The 23,769-nt window shown below is 40.1% G+C and overlaps 1 protein-coding gene across 1 annotated transcript in view; it reads right to left on the reverse strand.

The window, feature by feature from the left end:
* CNTNAP2 (contactin associated protein 2) overlaps window positions 1-23,769 on the reverse strand; it is a 1,225,394-nt gene that overhangs the window by 99,992 nt on the left and 1,101,633 nt on the right. Inside the window, exons 17-18 of the mRNA XM_076330744.1 lie at window positions 12,105-12,323; window positions 9,279-9,515 (exon numbers count right to left, since the gene is read on the reverse strand). Coding sequence (XP_076186859.1) covers window positions 9,279-9,515; window positions 12,105-12,323 — 456 coding nt within the window. The remainder of the gene's footprint in view (window positions 1-9,278; window positions 9,516-12,104; window positions 12,324-23,769) is intronic.

Here is a 23,769-nt window from a genome sequence, read left to right on the forward strand (position 1 = left end):
TACTTGGAGGTCACAAGCGTATCATCTTCCTGAAGCTCTGATAGAAGGAATATCTAAGTCCTTCATTCAGAAAACCATTCAAGCTGCCTGAGTAAAATGGGCAAAACGCAGCACAAACTCTGCTGCTGAAATGTGGATGATGTTTCTATGCACCACCCTCTGCTTTCTTTTGTAATATTTCAAACGCTATCTCAAAAGATGAGTCTTGGGAGATCAGGCATAAGGCATAGTGAAGGGTTCCTCTGCAAACTGCCCTTTCAAGGCAGAAGACTTGGGGAAATGAATGTGGCGGTAACAGATCAGTTTTCTTTGGAAAGCAGTACCTATTTCTACACCAATATGCAGTGCAGTCATCCTCTGCTGACAGACTTTGCAAATACATACAAAGCATTGGGCTTGCTTTGTAGAGGAACCCAGAATAGGATTTGTGGATCATTAGGAATGATTTTATCAAGCATAACCCCACTGCGAACTGCACATATTTTACAAAACTGTCCATCTTCAATTTGAAAAGGGATGAAAGAAAAACTGATCCAAAATTATTTCCACACAAAATGCACATGTACCCAGAACTGAAAACTTATTTTGAAGGTTACAATTCTTTGATCATCTCCCCAGTCTCCCTCTCCTCACTCAGCTACTTTTACTTTTGTACACTGTCATCATGTCTGGGATCAAGAGTATTGAAAGACTAGAGGAAAAAGCCAAATAGCTACAAAAACCCCCATTTCACTTACAAAAAGACCACAATCTCATGACATTTCTAGGTCAGTGTTGTAGGCCTAAGAACTGTATTCTTCTTTGCTGCTGGTTTAACATCAGTGAAGTGTCAGTATCGGTTCTTCTCAGGTAGTTATAATGATTCTGGTAGCCATACACTCAGTCACATCCACAACTTGTCTTCTTTCTCCGTTACTTTTTCCTCACCTGTGAAGAGCATTGCCAGCATTGCACAGGTGTGGCTGACCACAGCTTCAGCAAGATTTTCTATCTGGAGGCATACATAAAAGAACTCAGCAGGCTTTACAGCAATTGAATTGGCTCTGCGCTGACAGTTGGGATACAAATGTTAATAGGGATTGTCATGAATCAAGTTCAAGATACTACTCCTAATAAATAAAGAAGCAACAGATCTGTGGAGATACCGAAAAACCCATCCCTCAAAAACCCCCCAGTTTCAACACAGAAGCTTTTCAAGAGTGGCGCTGTAAGAGGTGGAATCTACCTTCTGCAGTAGGACAGCTATCGCTGTCTCACAACTGCCATTTCACATTTTTCCAAGTAAACTCAAGACCTGGCTTGTGTCACCTTTCACTTGGGGACGAAGAAGAAGTAATGCTGGTTACTTCTCTGGTATTACGGTATTTGGCTTTTTTGAGGCTGGGCCTTCAAAAAAATCTTATTAATGGATAGTAACAGGATAAAATCCCTGCCTCAGAGAAGCTGGAGACAAAATCCTGACAACTCTGAAGCCTGGCCAGGACACATGAAAAATGCAGCAGAGAAAGATTCTCGCCTCTTTGTTTCACAAAGCTGACTGAAATGCCTTCTTAGAGCTGTAATCATGTCCCATCTGGAGTCCGTAAATGCCTCCTTGGCCCTGCTCAGATTCGGTAAATTAAAAATATTTCTCCGTGATGCTGCTTGCCAGTGGTCAATCTTATTGTCTTCCCTGCATGGAGTTCTGGATGTGAAAAGCACCATTTTCAAAATCCTAAGCAAGGACAGTCACTGGAGGCATTCTGACACTTGGTGCATATACAAAAATTGTTAAGGCAATTTAGACAGCTGAACAAAACCTCTTTCCCGGTGCATAATTTTCTTTCCTTTTTGATTTCTCATATAGTTATGAATATTGAATATTGATTGACTAGGGCTTGCTTGTCTGGCTTGTGGCTAAAAATGTGCTAGAGAGCACCAGAAATTGCAGCTAATTCCAGGCTGTGGTCACAAAGTTTAAGACTGTTCACTGAGATACATCCTGGCCGTAGGGCATCAGTAAAGGGTCAGAATCTCACAGCTGTTGATCTGGGAGAGAATTTACTTTGAGTGCTCCGAAGATGGTAATGCTTATCATTTATCTGGTTAGCTCACTCAACATTTTATTTTACCTTCAGGTTCACAGTATTTAGTTCGTGAAGCCAAGAAGTGGGGATTCAAAGGTTTTGTCCTACATCCTCAAGTCTCATATTCTGGCTGCCATTACTGTAATAATTTATGATGCACATTTGAATTTTCTACGTGTGGCGTAAAATACCAAAATACAGCAATTGTTTGTTGGCATTAATAGAATACAAACCCACTGAGGGTTTGCTTCTTCTATATGAATATATCAGTACTCAGTATAAAAAGCTTTCTTGAACAAATGACCATCAGAATCGGGGGATATGTAAAATAATGTGCACCAGTGAAACTATGGGGCCTGATCATAAAACCATGCAAAGTTTCCTGCTACCTTCAGGAGAACAGGATGAGTGCCACAGAAGATAAGGTTAAGCCACCTTCAAGCCTCCCTAGTCAATGCCGACAGGTAGATTCTTCTGGGAAGCCATTTGGCACATCTAATCAAGGCTGTGCTCTGAACCTTCTCTTGCAATAGCCCTGTAAAGCAGATGCCTTTTATTCTACCTTGCTATACCTGGACAGAAGTGCACATGCCAAGGAAAGCCTAAAAATGTCAGGAAAATCACAGCTGTGGTTCATTCTGCACTGATGTGAAATTACTATAGATCTTTCTATAGCTACAGCCGTTAGAACTTACGTCTAGGACAGCAGGCTCAGAATAAGGGAATGGCAACCTGCACTGTGTATTCTCTGCTGAATCTAAGTGAAAAGCCAGCTCCCTTTCTAATGGAAATATCCATAATGGTTAAAAAACCCCGTCAAATAAAACAGGATGGATGAAGAAAAATGTACTGCCAAATACACAACAGACCAGGTTTCATGATTTCCTGCCAGGGAGTCTTTGGAGGTGCTCTTTAGGTAACTTTGGAGAAAAACTTGCAGCTTTGCAAGAGCCATTTGAGAAATATTAGACACTGCCATTTGATGATTGCGCAGTATTCAGAGTGACAACTCTGATAGGTGAGATCTGGCTTCAATTCCTTCCTGTACCACAGGACTTACCTTACCACTCTAACAGTGAGCAGTTCCTTGCTTCCCTCATTATCTCATTCGCTTTCTCCATTACCATAATAAAAATATCTTCATGCATCACAGAGGAACACCTTATCAGCTTGTGAGGTGCCAATACTACTCCAATAGCATGCAGTTGTATAAATATTGCACATGGGTGTCTGGTGCGAGAACCTCAAATCTCTCAGTTCCCTTTGCACAGGCATGCAGCAGCCGGCAATGTTGCTGAAGCTGCTCTACTCAACTTTCATAAAACATCTGCATTCAGTGAGCAACGATACCAGAGCAGGCCTATTATAGTTAGCTGACAAAGAAATTGAAAGTTTATCACATTTTCTGAGCCAGGACTTAGTATTTTTTAACTTATTACCTTGATTTATTTGCTTTCTGTATACAGAATAAGAAATCCTTGCATTTTATAAGTAGTTTATTATGGATGGCAAGTGGGCTGGCAAGTTCAGTTTATAATCAGGTTGATATCTCTTTGAGACATGTAAGTAGTATGGAGAAGGTTTTGCTTTAAAAGGAAAAAAAATGTTTTTTTCCAATGAACAAATTCTTGCAACTTAAGTGAAATGCAATTTCAAAGCACTAGAGCACAACTGTGAATGTTTAATAAGGCAGTATTGACAGGACAGCAGAATGGAATAGCTTTAGAGTGTATATATTTTTTTGTGAGTATATATATTTACTCAATAAAGGCTAAGACCCAAGTCCTGAAGTTTGATCTACAGGTAGAAAAACCTGACTGCAGCATTCAGACTTACCAGACTGGGAGTCTAACATTCCTAACTCAAGGAAAATTTCTGATATAACTTTTGGCTAACAGATGATGATCATGTTGCGTATAGCAGAATTTTTTTTTGGGTGGGAAGGAATGTTGCCTTGATTTTCCAGGTTCTGGGATTATGAACAATGAAAACTAAGAACTTAGTTACCTTAAACCACTCAAATAATCACCTCCCCATTACTTACAGCGAAGCAATGAAATGTATTTGCAACCAGCAAAATAAAGGGAATTGAATAGGTATAACCAGGGCAGAATTTGGAGATGGTCAAGTGTCAGTCTAAGAGGCTGTGGAAGGGTGCAGAGCTGCTTCACCCATGTGCCATAGCACCAGATTTGCTATGTCTTTTTTGCACGCACTCAGCCTAGTAAAAAGCTGATTTTTCTCTTTGAGGCAGAGAAGGGAGCAGGAAAGGAAGGAAATCTGACCATGACAATACTACTGTAAGGGCTTTCAGGGCTCATGCAAATGTAAAAACAAACATGAAGGAGTTCAGTTTGGGCATTGGCATAAGGATTGTAATGATTCACACTGTGAATCTGAGCTTTACCTGAAAGAAAGAAAAAAGTGTATACACTGTGCTCATCTCCTTGGTGTTTGTTGAAGCAAATTGAGTAATTGCATAGAAGCTTTGAATTTACCCTTCCAGCACACCTGAAGGCACATGAGTCACAGAACCAGCTATTTATTTTTTTTTTTTTTTGGCCACACTCTCTTGGTGATGGGCAATTTCTTCTCCTAGTGATGATCCACAGTACTTCAATACCCAAAGGAGGAATGCTTTCTCCCTGGGGGATCCCCCATATCACAGTGCTGCCACACGCTCTGCATAGCCATTTCAGCATTTGACCTTCACTCTTTTTGTTTAAAGGGAGGAAAGCGTTTGTTTTTTAAAGGAACAAAAATTAATTGTTTTCTCAGAAATGCTTTTATGATGTTAGGACAGCTGTGGGAGGAAAAAAAAGTGAATTTATGCTTAAGCAAAGGACAGGGAAAGGTCAGAAAGCAATCTGTAGGACTGCAGAAACACTGCAGCTATTCCTCAGAACAATTTCTCTGAGCAATGAAAGAAGTGAAGCCAATTGCATATGCCCCAAATACAAAACAGAAATAAAGTTAAAATAGATGTCAGACTGCGTTTTTGCACTTTTTTTGTCCTTGTAAAAAAATAGTATAATTCCCAGGCCACTACCACATCAATCACATTGTGATCTGCTGCTAATAAGGCTGGAGACAATGCAATTTCTTGTCAGTCATCAATCAGTGGCTCTAAGGATGGATTTCATCAGCAAAAGAATCCACAATATGCGAGGCCTGTTTTTACTGTGAGATGCCTTTATTACTTATGAACCATTGTATGGTGATTTCCTTACACTAATGATGGGGTTTTTTTCCTTTAATTTTTCCTATCACTTCTGCTAGCAGTTTCATTATGTAACCAACCTCAAAAAGTTTACCATGGGGAAGTGACTTGAATATCAAAATAAAATTTTTGGATAAGAGAAGCTTCCTGTGGCAAATTAAAATCAATGTGAAGAGAAGACTGTGGTGTATTGAAGGGTATTATATTATGCCACCTTTCACTCCTGCGGAGTGGCATATTTTTCTGGTAATATTTCATATTGGTTTGAGTGTGATAGTCAGGCACTATTGATTATTAAATCAACAGAGCTACTTGGCCTGGAAGATTTACTCAGAGGAGTAAAATAATGAAACCTAGTCCTAGTTTATCATGCAAGGCACTAACCTTGTTATTTCTTGGCAGCTGACGTGAATTCCTAGTGAAGGTAACAAAGGAAAATATTCTTGCTTGCCTCATATTAGACTCACCCAACATCACAGCATCCAACTGCATACTGTGGTGCAGGTTAGAAAACTACAAGTGACAGAGCAGTATTCAACTCTGTCCTTTCTATAAAGAATGGAATTGGTTGAAAACAGAGACTATAGTCTTTAAAAACATGTTCACAGACATTTCAGCGCTTTTAGAGAGGGGAAAGTGTCAAAGTGTTAATGAAAAATTAATTGAAATATCAGAATTGCGATGTTTCATCCAAATAAACTAAAATATAATTTAGGTAACATTTTTATTTTACAGGGAAAGCAGGGAAAGATTCCCTGCTATTTTCCAAGAAATTTTATAATTTTTATAATTTTTAATTTCTGTTTTTAACTAAAATATACTCGGCTGTTTTGCCAGTATTTATTTTGCTGTCGTTAGTACTGTATGTTTGCCCTTTGTATCTCGAAAATATATCCAGTCTTGTCTCATGGACCAAAAGGTACAAGATTCCAGTAGCTGCTATTAGAAAGAAAATGTAGGATCCTCTTCTTTCACAGGTCTAGGGAGTTTGACAACATGCACAAGATGTTCCAGTGCTTTACTTGATTTAAAAGGCTTAATGCAAGTTAAATTTACAATGTAAAATTTAATGGGCTGAAAATGAACTGTTTTAAGGATCTCATTATCAGCACTGTTTGTTACAGAGGTTTTACAATTGTTTTGATCACAAGATGCTCCAAACCCAGTCTATTTTGTGTTTAATTTATCCTCAAACTTTATCCCAGTGCCACATTGTTGTTTCTACAGAGAAGCCCCATGAATTCACCCACACTAAATCATACTTGGGGATATTCTAGATGAGTACTTCAGTTTTCAGCACTAACAGATAGGAAATTGGTAATTTGCATTTTATACATAAGATCTTAAGGACTTAAATAGATATTTTTAGCCTGCAATAGTTTTAAAGCAGAGATCTGATGTCATGTTTAAACGGCACAACTCTGTGTGGTACAGAGATTCCCATGCTAGCATGAGTACCTTTGCATGACTCAGTGCTGCCCAGCAGCAGTAGCTTACAGCAAGTTTTACAGCATGCCCCAAGTATCACTGTCAGAGCTCTGGGCCTTTGGCTGGACTGGGAGGCTGATAAGGAGAATATTATAGTGTAATATAGTACAATATTACTGCTGTTGCTGTGACAGTGCTTACAGACCAGCCAAAACCAGGGTTTGTCTGTGCTAGGTGCTCAATTATTCCCCTAATGGTATTTTTTATTCTGTTAGCTCCACATCCAGGAAAAATAAAACACTTTAGCTTAGAGCTAGTTTTGGCAGAAGTTTGGGGTTTATCTATGCATAAGAGAAACAGAAAAACACAAATAAAAGCCAGCGTGATGCGTTTTGGAAATACAGGAAAAAACCTAAAAAGTGAATTCACTGAATATGGCATGGCAGCAATTCTTTTCTTTTCTTTTCTTTTCTTTTCTTTTCTTTTCTTTTCTTTTCTTTTCTTTTCTTTTCTTTTCTTTTCTTTTCTTTTCTTTTCTTTTCTTTTCTTTTCTTTTCTTTTCTTTTCTTTTCTTTTCTTTTCTTTTCTTTTCTTTTCTTTTCTTTTCTTTTCTTTCTTTTCTTTTCTTTTTTTGAGTCAACGTGTGTGATCTGTAAGAGACTGACCCAGTTCCAGCCTGAATGGGTTTCCTCTAACGTAACTGTAAATACTAAATATGCATTACCATTCTTCAATTCATGACAAACCATTTGCTAAATTAACTGAAATCACTGTGCTCACATTCTCAGGAGTTACTGTATGTACAGTCCTGAATGTGATGGACATGTTTTATAATTTGTCTTTGAAGCAACACAGCATAGTGAAACCTGATGAAATTCCTGCATGCAAGCACAGTGGAAGCCATTACCTAAAGTAGCAGCTGCTTCACTTCTGCTGCACTAGAAATACATAATATTTATTGGAATTTATAAAATAATCATGCTAGACATTCATCAGAATATCTGGTGATGTGAAAACAGTCCCTTAGCTTTTAGAAGAGGGTGCTCCAATGTATGAGCAACATCAGCAATGGACAAAGCTCTGTTATGATAAAATGAAATGAAATGAAGATGGATACATGTGGATATAAATGAAGCTGGCTGAAGTGTGTGAGGAGAGAATACAGTCCATAACCCAGCATCAGGTAAAAAGACTGCCTCTTTCTGTTGTAAACTTGGTTTCCTCTAAGTGTGTCTGGAAGGGAGCAGCGTATGGATATTTGCAAAGTAATCGTCGAAGTTTGACTTGGAAGAAAAAGAGAAGCTAAGAAGGAGCTGGAAACCAGAATGTCAAAAGACGGGAGCTTTCCCCTACTGCCAGGACAGCTTCATGAGGGGAATTTGGTGACTGGTGACCCAGCCTGCCTGCAGGATTCCTCGTACAGTGGGTAACGTAAAAGCAGAAGGGCAGTTTATGAGGCTAGAGGTTTCTTTAACATCACATATACTGATGAGAAGAGCCTTCACATTTTTTAGTTGAAACTGTAGGATTAGTACCTTTTGAGAAAGCTTTTAAAATGATTAGGAAAAGCAACAGACTGGATGATTTTGTGTACCAATAAAAGCACAGTAAAAGAGAGCTGCTGAGAGGTATTAGCACCTCAGGTAAATGTGACGAAACCTTTAGAAATGTTGAGAAGAATATTTCAAGAATATAATGAGAATATCCTATGAAATGTAAGGGGAAAAAATGAATGGCCACAAAGCCTGCAAACAGTGCAAACATTTGGAAAATTATATTCCCATTGCTATTTTGTCACAATAATTTCTGGTCAAAATAAAAAAAAAATGTGGAAATAAATTAGCATCTTCATTCTCACTTTTTTTTTGTATGTAAGATCCCTCTTTCCCTCACTCCTTGTCTGTCTTTCTTATGCAGGCATGTGTGTCCATAGTAAATCGGTCTCTTACAATCATTGATTTTGAAAATTCAGAACATACTTTAGGCATTTCCAAAGGACTGACATAGATGTGGCAGCTCTCTACCTTCCCTTACCTTAGCAAGTTCAATCTCTAACCCAGTTTGAGCTACTAGAAGACTTGATCTGGTTATGGATGGATAAAATTTTTAATCCAAATGCTGGCCTCCCAATTTATAAGATATTAAACTCAAAGCTCACACCTATGTATCTCCAAATATTTTTCTGAATGAAACTAGGTAGCTTTTGTTTAAATCCATGTTTTTTCTAAAGAAGTAACCATGACATTGTGCTAGTAGGAATTTATTGTTCAACAGCTCAAGACTGTGGAATACAGTCTGCCAGACCTGCTATGACTACAGGCATTCCTGATGCATTTTGTTGTTGTGTTATTTGGTTTAAATAGGTAACATATATTAGTACTAATGAGAGATGTGGTTGTAAATCATCACATTTCAATCATGGGTATATAATTTGACTTGTTTGTAAGAAGTATTAAACAGGATTTACTTGTTTAATTAATAAAAGCTGAAGCATTGATTCTATCGAGTTTCTTCTCAGGCAGATAGTTCTACCCATACTCTGCCTCCCACACTAAAGCATTTACCTTTAATGCAAAATGGCCCATCATAGGCAGTTTTGGAGCAGTCACAGGAGTAGCCGTTGTATTTCTCGACACATTTACCACCATTTGCGCAGTACATCCCATAGCTCGTGCAATGGCCAGAGCAGCCAGGCTTCACCCCTGGAGTGACTTTCGCTCTCTCTTCCAGGTCCAGTGTCACCCCGTTCATCCTTAATGAACGAATGCAACCTAGGAAGCCTCGCTGGCCTCCTGCAGCACCTGAGAGGGAATGTAAAAATGTGAGACAACACCGAACAGATTTTATTGTTGTTGCTTTACATGAAATATCCTGCTAAGCTTGTGACAACAGCTGGAAATAAGTGGTTTCTTTGTAAAGACAAGGAATTGCTTTGTCCTAATGACAATGAAATCAGTGAAACCTAACCTTTTGATACCATACCATAAATAAGCATAAATAGTAGGTGTGTTTGCTTTACACTGATTAGACATTAGAGATTCTAGCTCTCCACTGTAAGACATTTCATTTCAACATCAAGATTTTTAGAGATAATAGTGGAAGAAATGGGCTTGGCTCAATTGCTAAGGTATAGCCTTACTCTCCATATGATCAGTGATGATGGATGCTAATAATAATGCCATAATTTGTTACGCAGTGTTACATTTTTCAAAGCCACAATGAGGAAAGAAGGAAAAGATTTAAATCCCCACTCTCAGTTGCAATAGGAAATATAGATGTTAATTTCCAAGCAACATTGGGTATATAGTTTAGTTGTCTGAGTATAAGGTGAAGGATGTAACATTGAAGAGCTACATTTGAAAATCTGGGTTGAGATGGTTTTTCTTAGCAGTCAATAAGAACTGTTCCTTTTTTCCCCCTAGTAAACACTTGCTGAAAAATGTGATTTCAGCTAGGAAAGTCTTATCTGGGGCTGGATTAGAAACAAGAAAACCCTAAAAAATGCAGCAAATAACAATGAGTGGCTGTCATCCCTTCCCCTCATCCTCTCATCTCTTTGATTACTGCAGTGCCGCAGGTGCTGAAGAGTCCCTGAGGAGATCTGAACACTCATCACCACAGAGCACAGAAGCTGATATTTACCTGAGTGGGGAAGAGGACTAAATACAAACCAAAGAGAGAGGGCTGCTTCAAATCAACAGCTGGTAACTGGATAATTTGGAGTAAGAGGAGGCAATGCTCGGTCTCTGTCGAGTGCACAGGGCAGAGGGCATTCTGGTGTGGTTCCATTCTATAGAAACTCATATACACTGCAGTGATGAAGAAAACCCTAATACTTCTAATTCCCTTCTTTCCCCCTCTCGGTGACTGTCCTAGCCCCTAGGACATGAAGTCATCACCCCTCAGGCTCTCTCGCTGGCCCAGGGAATAGATATTTATTCTACAGAAAGTGGAACAGGAGGCAGCAAAACAATTCTTGTTTGGTATTACTCTCCAGGCCCCGATGTTCAGGGTGTTCATTTGGGACATTCCAACTCAAATCGATTCTCTGTCTGACTCTGGGTAAAGATTTAAATCTGTTCTTTGAGATGTGTGCTCCAATCACCAAGTTATATGAAATGGATATGATTCAGAAAGAAAGAAAATCTGGTACAGATTTGGACATTCAGTTTTTGGCAATAGTACTAGATACTATTGGTAGATACTTGGTACTAGATATTTCAAAACATTGCTGGGGATACAGTTAATTCAAAACTACCAATAAAAATCATCATTATTAACAATTCCCCAAGAACTCAGGCTGGGAAAAAATCCATCTCTTCCTGTTTTCAGCAAAAGGCTTGGTATTTATTTTAAAAGGTTAAGGCTCCCTCTTTTAAACAAACTTCACATTTCAGCTTATTTTGAAACTGCCTTTTATTGGGATCACAGTCAGCAGTAAAGGAGAATCTGAGCTTGTAAATAATGACTGCACATCTGGTGACACATTATACACAGTTTGCAGTGACACTGTGCTGTTTACTAAGGCAGTGAAAGCTTTAAACACCATTTTAATTAATTTCTGCTGTTGAACCCTGACTAACATGGGAAAAAAATGAGATCATGTCTTTTTTTCCTTCCCCCTTCCCTCTTCTCCTGTTAGCAGATATCTAGAGAGGTAGGAAAGTGCTTCTTTGCTCAATGTTTCATGCAGTTCTGATTCCAGCTAATGGCACTTGGCATGTCTGCACTTCGCAGCCCTGGGGCTAACAGTCAGAGAAATACAAGTGCTGCTGGAATAGCATGCCCAAAATGTAGTGGAGACCAGCAGCTCCAGAAAGCAGCTGGACTAACTTGGTTCCAGGGAATGCATTTGTGTAACACTGTGCGATTCTTTCCTACATTGAATGGGCAAACAGCCCGTGGGACTAAAGGGAAAAGACTGCAGCGAGAGCCGTGAACGCAAAAGCGTGGGTGATCAAACCTAAAGAGGCTGAAAGTGCTAGGATGGGCACTGCAGGCACATGCAGTCCTGGCAAGACCTATGCAGCATTTTTCACTTCCGTGGTGAATAAGTGTGTGTGCTTGAGAGAGACACTTGGCAAAAAAGGAGTTTGACACTACTGCCTGCTAGAGGTACTTTCAGCCAGGAGCTGCAGGTGGAGAAAGACAAAAATGACAGGTTGCCAGCACAGAATATTTTTCTCTTAGTTGATCTTCTTACTTCTGTAATTATGGACATGCTTGTCTTTTTTTTTTTTTTTAATTCCCATCCCTTCCTCCCCCGTGCTGTCATGCAAGTGCTTCAGTAGTGCAACTTCCCACATTAAACTAACTGCTGCTGGCAAGACACGAGGCAAAGAGCGTTCAGCATGTGAGAGCAAAGCCCTGTTACACGCTCTGCATCTTACCAACATAGAGCTGGCTGTACAATTCCAGTCGTGTGTGTCCTTCTGTTGGTGCTTTCCGGACCTCCAGGGGTAACTGGTCTACCTGCAGGCTGGCCTGTTTGACATTCCTCTCAGCATTGACCCGATGCCATTGGTCATCATTGAGCTGGTTGGGAGATCTAACGATGATTTCCACGGGCCCATTTCCAACATCGAATGAAAAGGAAACCTCCGTAGCAGCTGAAACACCAAGCAAAAGGGAACCCATCTTATGTTGTAAACAAATTCACTTATACTTCCTAAATACAAGAGTCATATTTACCAGAAATACCTACTGCTCAGACACCTTCAGAATTTATAAGCACGTTCAGTTCCTTCTAACTTGAGTAGGAGTTAAAGTATTTCCAAGGAAGCCATTGTGAAAAGTTTCTATAGTATGTGATGGAAATCAAATCGGTTTGGCTTGTAAAATTTAACCAGAATAAATTATATCCTTAAAGAGGATTTTTTATTTCCACTAATAATTTCAGTAATATTGGAAAAACCTGTTCACCAGCTTTTAGAAGAGAACATCAACAGACTCTGAAACAATGACATTAATTTTTGATTTCTGCAGCTTTCTAGTTTCCATAGGTTTTTTTAGGGAAATATGTATTTTGATAAAAAAGTGATGCAGAAGAAGTCTACTTCTTTTTTCTTTTGAGGGGCAATTGATTTTTACAATGAACTAATAATGCAGTGGTAATGACCTATGTGAGATTTATGGCTGAAAAAGAAACGGATTCTTAGCAAGTACTACAGTGCCCTATATATAGTGGATGATTCAAAACATGTTGAGAAATTTTACAAATGTCCATTAGGCTCTACTAGACATTCCACCAGGTCATCCTTAGCAAACTGTATAATTGATACTTATTATTAAACAGGGACTGTGATTAATAATATATAGATCATTTTGGAATGAAGAAATATAGTTTTGACTTTCCTACTGATATTTAGTTTATATAATTTGGAGCTGTAAATTGTATTATGGTGGCAAAACATCAGACGAAAGGGTTACCAGAAAACAGATTATCAATGATAGCATTCATAAAGGAGGATACCAGACAGAAGTAAAGACAACCAAGAGTTCCATTTAATTTGTTTTTCTTACATATAAAATAAAAAAGCCTCAACAACCTTTTAATTCTCCTGAAAAATCTCGGGTGCCCAATTATGGTCAGTGTTCCAGTACAGCTGTGGTTTCTTGTTTGGTTGAATTAATGAAACAGTCTTATAAAAATCTTACTCAGCAAGGCTATTAAATTGTGGTAGAAGCACCACTCCATGATTATTATCACTAACAATACTGATAAATAGTGGGAAATATTTTTGTACATGGCCTGATAGATTTTCACAAGGTTATGTCAGACATAATTAAATGCATTTTTATTAAAACTGGAAGGATAGGATTTTTACAGAGAATGTTCTTTCAAACCAAATTTATTACACAATTGACACTTTTGATTTTTTCCTGCAAAATTGGCTATTTCTAAAGGAAAAAATTAAAATCATATTTTATTGCTTTTGTACTCTCTGTTCTCTGCTGAATAAAATAATTTCATTTCTTGAATGAACTGCCTTTCATAAGCCATGAATTTAGTCTGTTTGGCCTTTTGCACTTTACAAGACAGAAAATCTGTATGAGCCAAAGCTTGCCATTAAAGAAATAAAGATGTTTCATTTTAATGTTATTACGTCTTATAACTTCAGCGGTTCTGCCAATAAACTCAGGGAAATTAGGAATTAGAGTAAAATCTCTCCAGTACTTAAGTTGTATGTTGTGTTCAAGTCTATTTTTAAGGGTGTGTGTGTAATTCTCCTTTAATATTGTTTTGAAGAACTGCCTCGGATCTCTTCACTGTCAGGCTTGAATTGCTTCCCAAAAGCAGTCTGTCTATAAGGCTGTAAAATGAGAACCCCTTAGCAGACTTTTCGTCTTATTCTGAGGCAACCAATGGCACTGCTGATATTGCTTGTGGGTACCTTGAGTACAACCCCATCCAGGATTTTGAAAACCTCTGCAAGAATGCTTCTTTGTTTGCAAGCTCTTGGTCTTCTGGATCGAAGCATCTCTAATTTTTTAAAGGAAGATTATTCTTCCTTTAAAAGAGAAAGACAAAGTGTAGAGAATTGGCAAATAGAGATATTTCAAGCAGAAGTTCTGTGCCTGCATAGTCTAGCTTTATGCATGGCTTTAAACTGAAATCTGTATCACAGCCTGAAAGACTTACAATGAAATTTGTACTTACTGGAGAAAATTATTCACTCTGACATAAAAGTAAGCGTACCATTTGTATAAATTAATATTGTATTTTTATATTTAATCTTATAGTTAGGAAGGAAAAGCATTCCAGAAAAATCTTCTCATCAAAGGCCGTTTTCAGTGCATGTACTTGCTGACATGCTGAAAGTTAGAGAAGGCAGTACAGCATCTATGGACTGTGCTGATCCATCCCCAAGCAACCTAAAAACATGACTCATAAACCAAAGGGGAGGAAACTTATTTGCTAGACTGGTGGACTGAAAAAACATGCAGTATGTCAATGAGAAGGGCTTTGCAGATGGGCAGAGGCTGCATGACAGTACGTCTCACATGCAAGTTATATTGCTGGTTCTGACTCTTCATTCTCACTTTCCATTGGAATGAATTTTTGAGTCTACAGATTAAGTATTTTCTCCAACCAGGGGCATCTCTAGGTAAAATGATTGGTACTTGTACCTTAACAGAAATGGATGAACATCTGATAACAGGCATGTTAGTCAGAAAAGGAAGACAAAAGAAATTGTACCCCCCAATAAATGAGACAGGGGATCTGGTGACAACTGACACGGAGAAGGCTGAGGTACTCAACAACTTTTTTGTCTCAGTTTTCACTGGCAATTGCTCTTCCCACATCTTTTGAGTCCCTGAATCTCAAGGCAGGGACTGGGGGAATGAAGTGTTCAAGATCAGGTTGGATGGGGCTTTGGGCACACTGCACTGCCCCCACTCTTTCTTTTTCCTCTACCCCAGCTTTACTGCTGACCATGGTGTTGTACAGTATGGAGTATCCCTTTGGATAATGGTCAACTGTCCTGGCTGTGTCCCTTTCCAACTTCTTTGCTACCCTCAGCCTACTGACTGGGGGAGAAATGGGAAAGAGAGAAAGCTTTGACACTGTGCAACCACTGCTCAGCAATAGCCAAAACACTGTTTTAGGCACAAATCCAAAACACACCACCATATGGGCTGCTGTGGAGAAAGCTAACTCCATCTCAGTGAGACACAGTGCAACATCAAATTTGTTCAGAAGTTCAGTGTAACTAGTTATGTAGAAGAGTAGCAATCATTTAGTTTTTTTTCCTAAGTATGGTTTACTTTTCAATCTCTCTATGTCTACACACACAACCCTTTCATGATGTGGCATCTTTGACTCAAATACATCCTTGGTTGACATGACAGTGGTGTTATTCTGTTAAACTTTTAAAGGGGATGATTAAAAGATATCTAACATACATGTGCACATGTGACTATTTATTCACAGTGACCAACTGAACCAGAGCAGGATTTTTTCAGAAACATGTAGAAAATGAGCTGCATAGGTCCCAGAGATTTCTACTCGTCGGTCACTTTGTAGCTCATGAAGTGAGTTTTCCTAACGATCATTTTATTTTCTATTCTACCAAATACCATAAAACTCAAGCCAGTTGTTCTAAGAAATGAGAATGAGGATTAGACATTGAACAAACGTCTGAAATTGCTTAATTATGAAATAAAAAAAGAAAATAAATATGGGGTTTAGTTTATTCAGTCAGTACAAGGTTTTGTGATGGAAACTTCATAAAATTGAACAAGGATGAATTTTTTAAGTGCTCCTGGCATACATATTCACTCAATAAACTGAGACTTGTGGCTTAGTTTTACCCTTTCTGTGCTTTGTGCAATTACGTATAATTAAATCTGAGCACGTTTCTTTCATCGATTCAATTTTCTAAGGTCTCAGGTCATTGTCAGCCATCTGTTCAGAACATAGAAGTGTAACTTTGGCAAACAAAATGCCCTTCTCACTCTTTGTTCTGTGTTCTTGTTTTTTAGCTCTATTCAGATCCCATTTCCTCATCTTAAATCTATGAGGCATTTGCCCATAAAAAGGAAGGGACACGACTGAGGCGCTCTGCAGGAAGACCTGGATAGGCTGGAAGAGTGGGCTAACAAGAACCTTATGAAGTTCCACAGAGACAAATGTAAGATCTTGCACCTGGGAAAACATAATCTAGGAGTGCAGCACAGGCTGGAATCTACCTGGCTGGGGAGCATCCCTGTGGAAAGGGATCTGGGGGTCCTGGTGGACAACAAGCTCAATATGAGTGAACAGTGTTCTACTGTGGCAAAGAAAGCCAACAGGATGCTGGGTTGCATCAACAAGGGCATCACCAGCAGAGAGAAAGAAGTCATTATCCCACTCTACTCAGTGCTTGCCAGGCCACACCTGGAATACTGTGTTTGGTTTTGGTCCCCGCTATACAAAAAAGATATGGACAGGCTGGAGAGGGTCCAGAGAAGGGCCACAAAGATGATCAAAGGACTGGGAAGCCTACCATATGAGGAAAGGCTGAGAGAACTTGGTTTGTTCAGCCTTGAGAAAAGAAGGCTTAGGGGAGACCTTATCACCACGTTCCAGTATTTAAAGGGTGGCTCCAAAGAAGATGGAGACTCCCTTTTTACAAGGAGTCACATGGAAAAGACGAGTGGTAATGGGTACAAGTTACTCCTGGGGAGATTCTGATTGGACACAAGAGGAAAATTTTTCACAATGAGAACAATCAGCCATTGGAATAATCTCCCCAGTGAAGTGGTGGATTCCCCAACATTGGACACTTTTAAGATTCAGCTGGACAGGGTGCTGGGCCATCTTGTCTAGACCATGCTTTTGCCAAGAAAGGTTGGACCAGATATTCCTTGAGGTCCTTTCCAACCTGGTATTCTATGATTCTATTATTCTATGACTGCATTGTCTGTGGGATTCTGTGTTCCTTGGGTCCTTCCTTTCAAGGCTTTGTGGTAGATATGCTTTAGTTAAACACAAGTTCTGAGGCTCAACTGCATGGGAAGTAGCATGCACTTCTATGTCTTTTGCTATGCAGAAGGTCAGGCTAAATGAACTGATAGGCTTTTCTGGCATTCAAGATCTATGAACAGCTAGGTCTCCCATTTTCCTAGAACTCTTTGTGTTTCAAGTCTCTTTTTTTCCTATTTTCCCAGTTTGATCCTTGATAAATTGCAGGCTAGGCTGTCTAGCTATAATGAGGCTGCCAGCAAAGAAAGAGACACTGACAGATGGGTGGGTACTCACAAGATGCTAAGCAGTAGGTGGAGGTTCTCAAGACACATCAGCTGTGAAAAAAAAGGAGGAGGGATTACAACCCTCCTCGCAGTCAGTTTTGTATGCCTGTCTCTCTATTTCTCTCCTTCTCTCCCATTATCCTTTCTCTGAAACACATACTTTCATCTCCTCCCTTGTACTTTGTTTCTCTTACCTCCCCTGATGTATTTTTATACCCTTCAATGGGACTCACTGATGTTTTAGTGACTTACATCAAAGGGAATAGTATCTAACTTCTTTAGGATCCTTTTGAAATCCCATTCTTAGAACATAAATGCCTTGTTATGGCTAGAATCAGAGCTCACTTGCTTGGCTGTAAAACAGGATACAACAATAAGCTATAAACTGTAGACTAAAACCTGCCAGACAGATATTTCCACACTCCACTTTGCTTGCTTGTTCCGTGAAAAAAACAGCTTGAAAATATTCTATCTCTGTAAGGGCAACATCTGCCAAACTTCTTGGACAATGTTTATAAATACACCTTTGACAAAGGACTAAACCAGTAGACAGAATTCAGTGAAATGATTGAAAATGAATGAAAACTTAATCAACAGATAGAGATGTTAAAGTGATCTAGAGCTAGTAGTTTATGTATCTTTATATGGAATCCATCACCAGGGTCAAGATCAGGTCTCACATCTGTAGTCACTGGAATCCTTCCCATTGACTTTAGTAGACTCTGGATAGAAAAGAAGGCTTTCCAGGATGTGAAAGCAACTATCATCTTGTCCACCTTTCCCACTTATACTCAGACAGCTGAGTTTAAAGATAGTTTACAAAGTTATCTCTAAATCACCTGCCCTGCTGCCCTAATTTGCACAGGGGTGAGACATGGCCATGCCAATGCTGACATTGAAACAGCATTGATAGGTTGTTCCTGGCTGCTGAAAATATGTGGAAAGGGCTACAGATGCTACCCTGAAGTGACATATTGGAACACAGGACTTGCTTTGAGGAGGCCACTTCTCAAGGGACACAACTAAAAATTAAAGCCACCAAACCAACACCTCAGAGAGAAATTGTTGATCCAAATTGCTTGACTGCAATGCAGGAATTACTGCGTAGCTTGGCTGTCTGTTAATAATCAGGTAGTTGTCAAAAATCATGACCATATTTACAATAATTGGACTAAGCATCTGGAAGATTTCATCATTTATCTAATTCCCAAACGAAATGGTCATTTGAACTAATGAGCGAAAGCTTCACTTATTTGACCAAATGACAGTGCACATCTATGCCCAAGACTGCAGTGATCCCTGAGCTAAGTGCCAAATGAACTAGCTCTGGAAGCTGCACAGCTGCATCAGCATGATGCTGTGCCAAGAGTAATTAGTTCTAATGAGAGGCTATACTGCACCTAGGATCAAACCCAGCATAGCTGAGTGCTGATTTATACAGACATGCTATCTTTCTTAGAATTACCTCAGGTATCTCTCTGACATGGGGGTTCATTGTACAGACTAGACACACTCTACATTTGCCGGTAGGTTAACAAGTCAAATAAAAAAAAAAATCATGCAACTTTATACTCTCTTGGATCTTATGCAGTCATTTATGTAAGTGTCAAGAAGGAAAAAAGGGTGAGTAAAGATATCACTTTGATTTAACATCATTTAACACCCACTTCTTATGGTATAAAGCCATCCACAAGATATAATAACAAGTGAGGCTCAGTGTCTTTCTGAACCTTTAGAACAAGCTGATATTCTGTATGGAGTAAACAATCCACTGGACAATCACAAAATCACAGAACCATAGCACAGTTTGGGTTGGAAAGGACCTTTAAAGATCATCTAGTCCAACCCCCCTGCCACGGGCAGGGACATCTTTCATTAGATCAAGTTGCTCAGAGCCCCGTCCAACCCGATCTTGAACACTGGCAATGACGGGGCATCAACAACTCTGGGCAACCTGGTCCAGTGTCTCACCACCCTCATCATAAAGAATTTCTTCCTTATAACCAATCTAAATATACTCTCTTTCAGTTTCAAACCATTGCCCCTTGCCCCCTTGTTCTGTCACTACAAGCGTTCATAAAAAGTCTTTCTCTGTCTTTCTATAAGGCCTTTTTATATATTGAAAGGCACCAATAAGGTCTCCCCGAAGCCTTCTTTTCTCCAGGCTGAACAATCCCAACTCTCTCAGCCTTTCTTCACAGGAGAAGTGTTCCAGCCCTCTGACCATTTTCGTGGCCCTCCTCTGGACCTGCTCTAACAGGTCCGTGTCTTTCTTGTGCTGGGGACCCCAGAGCTGGACACAGTACTCCAGATGGGGTCCCACAAGAGCAGAGTAGAGGGGCAAAATCACCTCCCTCAACCTGTTGGCCATGCTTCTTTTGATGCAGCCCAGGGTACGATTGGCCTTCTGGGCTGCGAGCGCACATTGCTGGCTCATGTCCAGTTTTTAATCCACCAGTACCCCCGAGTCCTCCTCTGCAGGGCTGCTTTCAATCCATTCATCCTCCAGTCTGTATTGATGTTGGGAATTGCCCACACCCAGGTGGCAGGACCTTGCACTTGGCCTTGTTGAACTTCATAAGGTTCACACAGGCCCACTCCTCAAGCCTGTCAAGGTCCCTCTGGATGGCATCCCTTCCCTCAAGCTATCAACTGCACCACTCAGCTTGGTGTCATCTGCAAGGTTGCTGAGGGTGCACTGAATCCCACTGTCTATGTCACTGATGAAGATATTAAATAGTATTGGTCCCAGTACAGATCCTTGAGGGACACCACTCGTTACTGGTTTCCACTTGGACATTGAACCATTGACTGTAACTCTTTGGACACAGCCATCCAGCCAGTTCCTTATCCATCTAACAGTCCATCCATCAAACCCATATCTCTCCAACTTAGTGACAAAAATGTTGTGAAGGACCATATCAAAGGCCTTATGGAAGTACAGATGACATCAGTAGTTCTTCCCTTGTCCACTGCTGCAGTTGCTCCATCGTAGAAGGCTGCTAGATTAGTCAGGCAGAATTTTCCCTTGGTGAAGCCATGCTGACTGTCTCTAATCACCTCTCTGTCATGCATATGCCTTGACATAGCTTCCAGGAGGATCTGTTCTATGATTTTACCAGGCAGAGAGGTGAGGCTGACTGGTTGGTAGTTCCCAGGGTCCTCCTTTCTACCCTTTTTAAAAATGAGTGTGATGTTTCTCCCTTTTTCCAGTCACTGGGGACTTGTCCTGGTTTTGGCAGGGATAGAGTTAATTTCCTTCTTAGTAGCTGGTACAGTGCTATGTTTTGGATTTAGGATGAGAACAATGTTGATAACACACCGATGTTTTAGTTGTTGCTAGGTAGTGCTTACATTAGCCAAGGACTTTTCAGCTTCCCATGCTCTACCGACTGAGAAGGCTGCAGGTACACAAGAAGTTGGGAGGGGGCACAGCTGGGACAGTTGACCCCAACTGGCCAAAGGGATATTTCATACCATGTGACATCATGCTCAGCATATAAAGCTGGGGGAAGAAGAAGGAATGGGGGGACGTTCAGAGTGATGGTGTTTGTCTTCCCAAGTAACCGTTACATGTGATGGAGCCCTGCTTTCCTGGAGATGGCTGAACACCTGCCTGCCCATGGAAAGTAGTGAATGAATTCCTTGTTTTGCTTTGCTTGCGTGCATAGCTTTTGCTTTACCTATTAAACTGTCTTTATCTTAACACAGGAGTTTTCTCACTTTTACCCTTCCGATTCTCTCCCCCATCCCACCAGGGGGGAGTGAGCGGGCGGCTGTGTGGTGCTTAGTTGCTGGCTGAGGTTAAACTACAACAGGACTTCACCTGAGTGCCATGACATTTCAAATATGATGGAGAATGGCTTGGCAACTACGTCAGCCAATTCTTTCAGGACCCTGGGGTGCATCTTGTCAGGTCCCATGGACTTAGGTATGTTCAGGTTCCTCACGTGGTCTGGAACCTGAATTGGGTTCCGATGGGAGGGACTTTCTTCCCCCGGTCCCTGCCTTGATATTCAGGGACTTGAGATATGTGGGAAGAGAGATTACCATATATATTGATAAAATATTACTTCCCTGTGAAAAAGGAAGCACAGTGACTGCTATTAGCATTAACATTTTGATGATATAGCTATAAAGTTAGTTTTTAAATATGAGTAATTTCAGACATTCTGTAACAGTATTACTGATTTCTGCTCAGTGAAATTCTTGTTGCCTGGAGAAAATATTTTTAAAGACATTTTACCTTCAGTAGTAGGAAGTTTAGAAACATGTACAGAAAAGACGAGAGAAATTAACTTCTCAATGAAAGGTAAAGAAATGAAAACACGTATAACTGAATGGCTTTAACCATTAAAGATTTGGAAGAAGTGTTACCATAATATTTAGAAAAGATACAAATAGAAATCCAAGGGTGTTTTTTTGCAAAGGTTAAAGAAACTAATTAATGGTGAACAGGAGTTATTAAATTTCTCTGTGAATTCAGCAGGAATACAGAACTCTTCAGAATTTCTGAAGCTTCTTGTGACCTTTTCAGTGTGGTTTTATATAATGTTTTTATCCTGCAGATCAAAAAAACCAAATCAGAATGAAAAACAAAGAAAAAGGCTTTGTCAAACGCAGAAAAGAGCATCCTCTGAAGTGCCTATCCTTCTCATATTTTTGATCCTCATTTTCTCCACCACTGAGTCTGCAGCCTGAAGGCATTTGATTCAGTCTCTGCTGTGTGCAGTATCTACATCTGGTAGCTGCAAACTTGCAGTGACATTTCTTTGCGAATGGACAGGGAATTAGATCTACTGAGAGACGTTGTCCTGATTCAGCAAGAGCTGCTGTTTTCTTATGCATATGGCTATATTGTCACATTGTAAGACAAGACTGCACACAAATAAATTGTTTTGCTGTATATTTAAAAGACGTGAACTTTAATACATTATTGTCCTTCTTCCATTATACTTTCACATCTTCTTTCTAGTAAGATTTCCAACTGGACCAGTAATTTCAACAACTGGACAAATAATAAGTCCAAGTCCTAGCTTTCTGTTTACAGGAAACAAGCGTCTTTGGATTAAAGTAAATTACATATGTTAAAATCCTTCTTTCATAATTTAATTTTATGACTGTTCAAATACATTTTCATATATCTGGCTGCCTGACTGAATAGCTAGCTGTTTTCTTGTTCCTTCATTGCCTGTGTTGGATTAGACTCCCTATACTATAATAACCTTTGAATATTGTCTCCATGCTGAGCCCTTGAAATTCATTGTCCTCACCTGTGGTTTTAATCTTAGATATTCAATATATACCAGTTGACTCAGAAGTACTGTACTACGTTGCAGCATAGTCCTGGGAAATTCTGGGACTCCCATAGTCTGGGATTCCCAGAGTACTGGGAAATACTGGGAGAAAGGATGACAGAAAAAATTGTGGAAAAGGCAAGTGAAGAGAAGGCAGATGGAAGCTGGAAGGTAGGAAAGGTAGTAACTAGTCAATCTTGGCTCCAATCCTCTTCAAATCTTTATTAATGATCTAGATGATGACAGGGCAGAGTGTACCCTCAGCAGGCTCGCAGATGTCACAAAACTGGGATGTCCATGCTGCCATCCAGAGGGACGTCAGCAGGCTGGAGAAATGGACTGACAGGAACCTCACAAAGTTCAGCAAGGGGAAGTGCAAAGTCGTGCACCTGGCACGGAAAAATCCAATGCACCAGCACATGCTGGGGGTCACCCGGCTGGAAAGCAGCTTTGCAGAAAAGGCCCTGGGGGTCCTGGTGGATGCCAAGTTGAACATGAGCCAGCAATGTGCTCTGGTGGCAAAGAATGCAAATGGTATCCTGGGCTGCACTAGTAGCATTGTTGCCAGCAGGTCGAGGGAGGTGATCCTTCTCTACTCAGCACTGGTGATGCCACACCTGGAGTACTGTGTCCAGTTCTGGGCTCCCCAGTACAAGGGAGACATGGGCATACTGGAGAGAGTCCAGCGAAGGGCCATAAAGATGTTTAAGGGACTGGAGCACCTCACATATGAGGAAAGGCTGGGACTGCTCAGCCTGGAGAAGAGAAGGCTCAGGAAGCATCTCATCAACGTATATAAATACCTGAAGGGAGGGTATAAAGAAGATGGACACAGGCTTTTTTCAGTGGTGCCCAGTGACAGGACCAGAGGCAATGGGCACAAACTGAAACACAGGAGGTTCCCTCTGAACATCAGGAAACACTTTTTCAAGGTGAGGGTGACAGCTCTGTGTGGGGATTTAGTTGAAGCCCCCTGTAATTTTTTATATCAACTTCAGTGAAGAAGAATGCTGATGGACTGTAG

Source organism: Aptenodytes patagonicus, chromosome 2, assembly GCF_965638725.1.
Source record: "Aptenodytes patagonicus chromosome 2, bAptPat1.pri.cur, whole genome shotgun sequence".
Classification (NCBI taxonomy): Eukaryota; Metazoa; Chordata; class Aves; order Sphenisciformes; family Spheniscidae; genus Aptenodytes; species Aptenodytes patagonicus.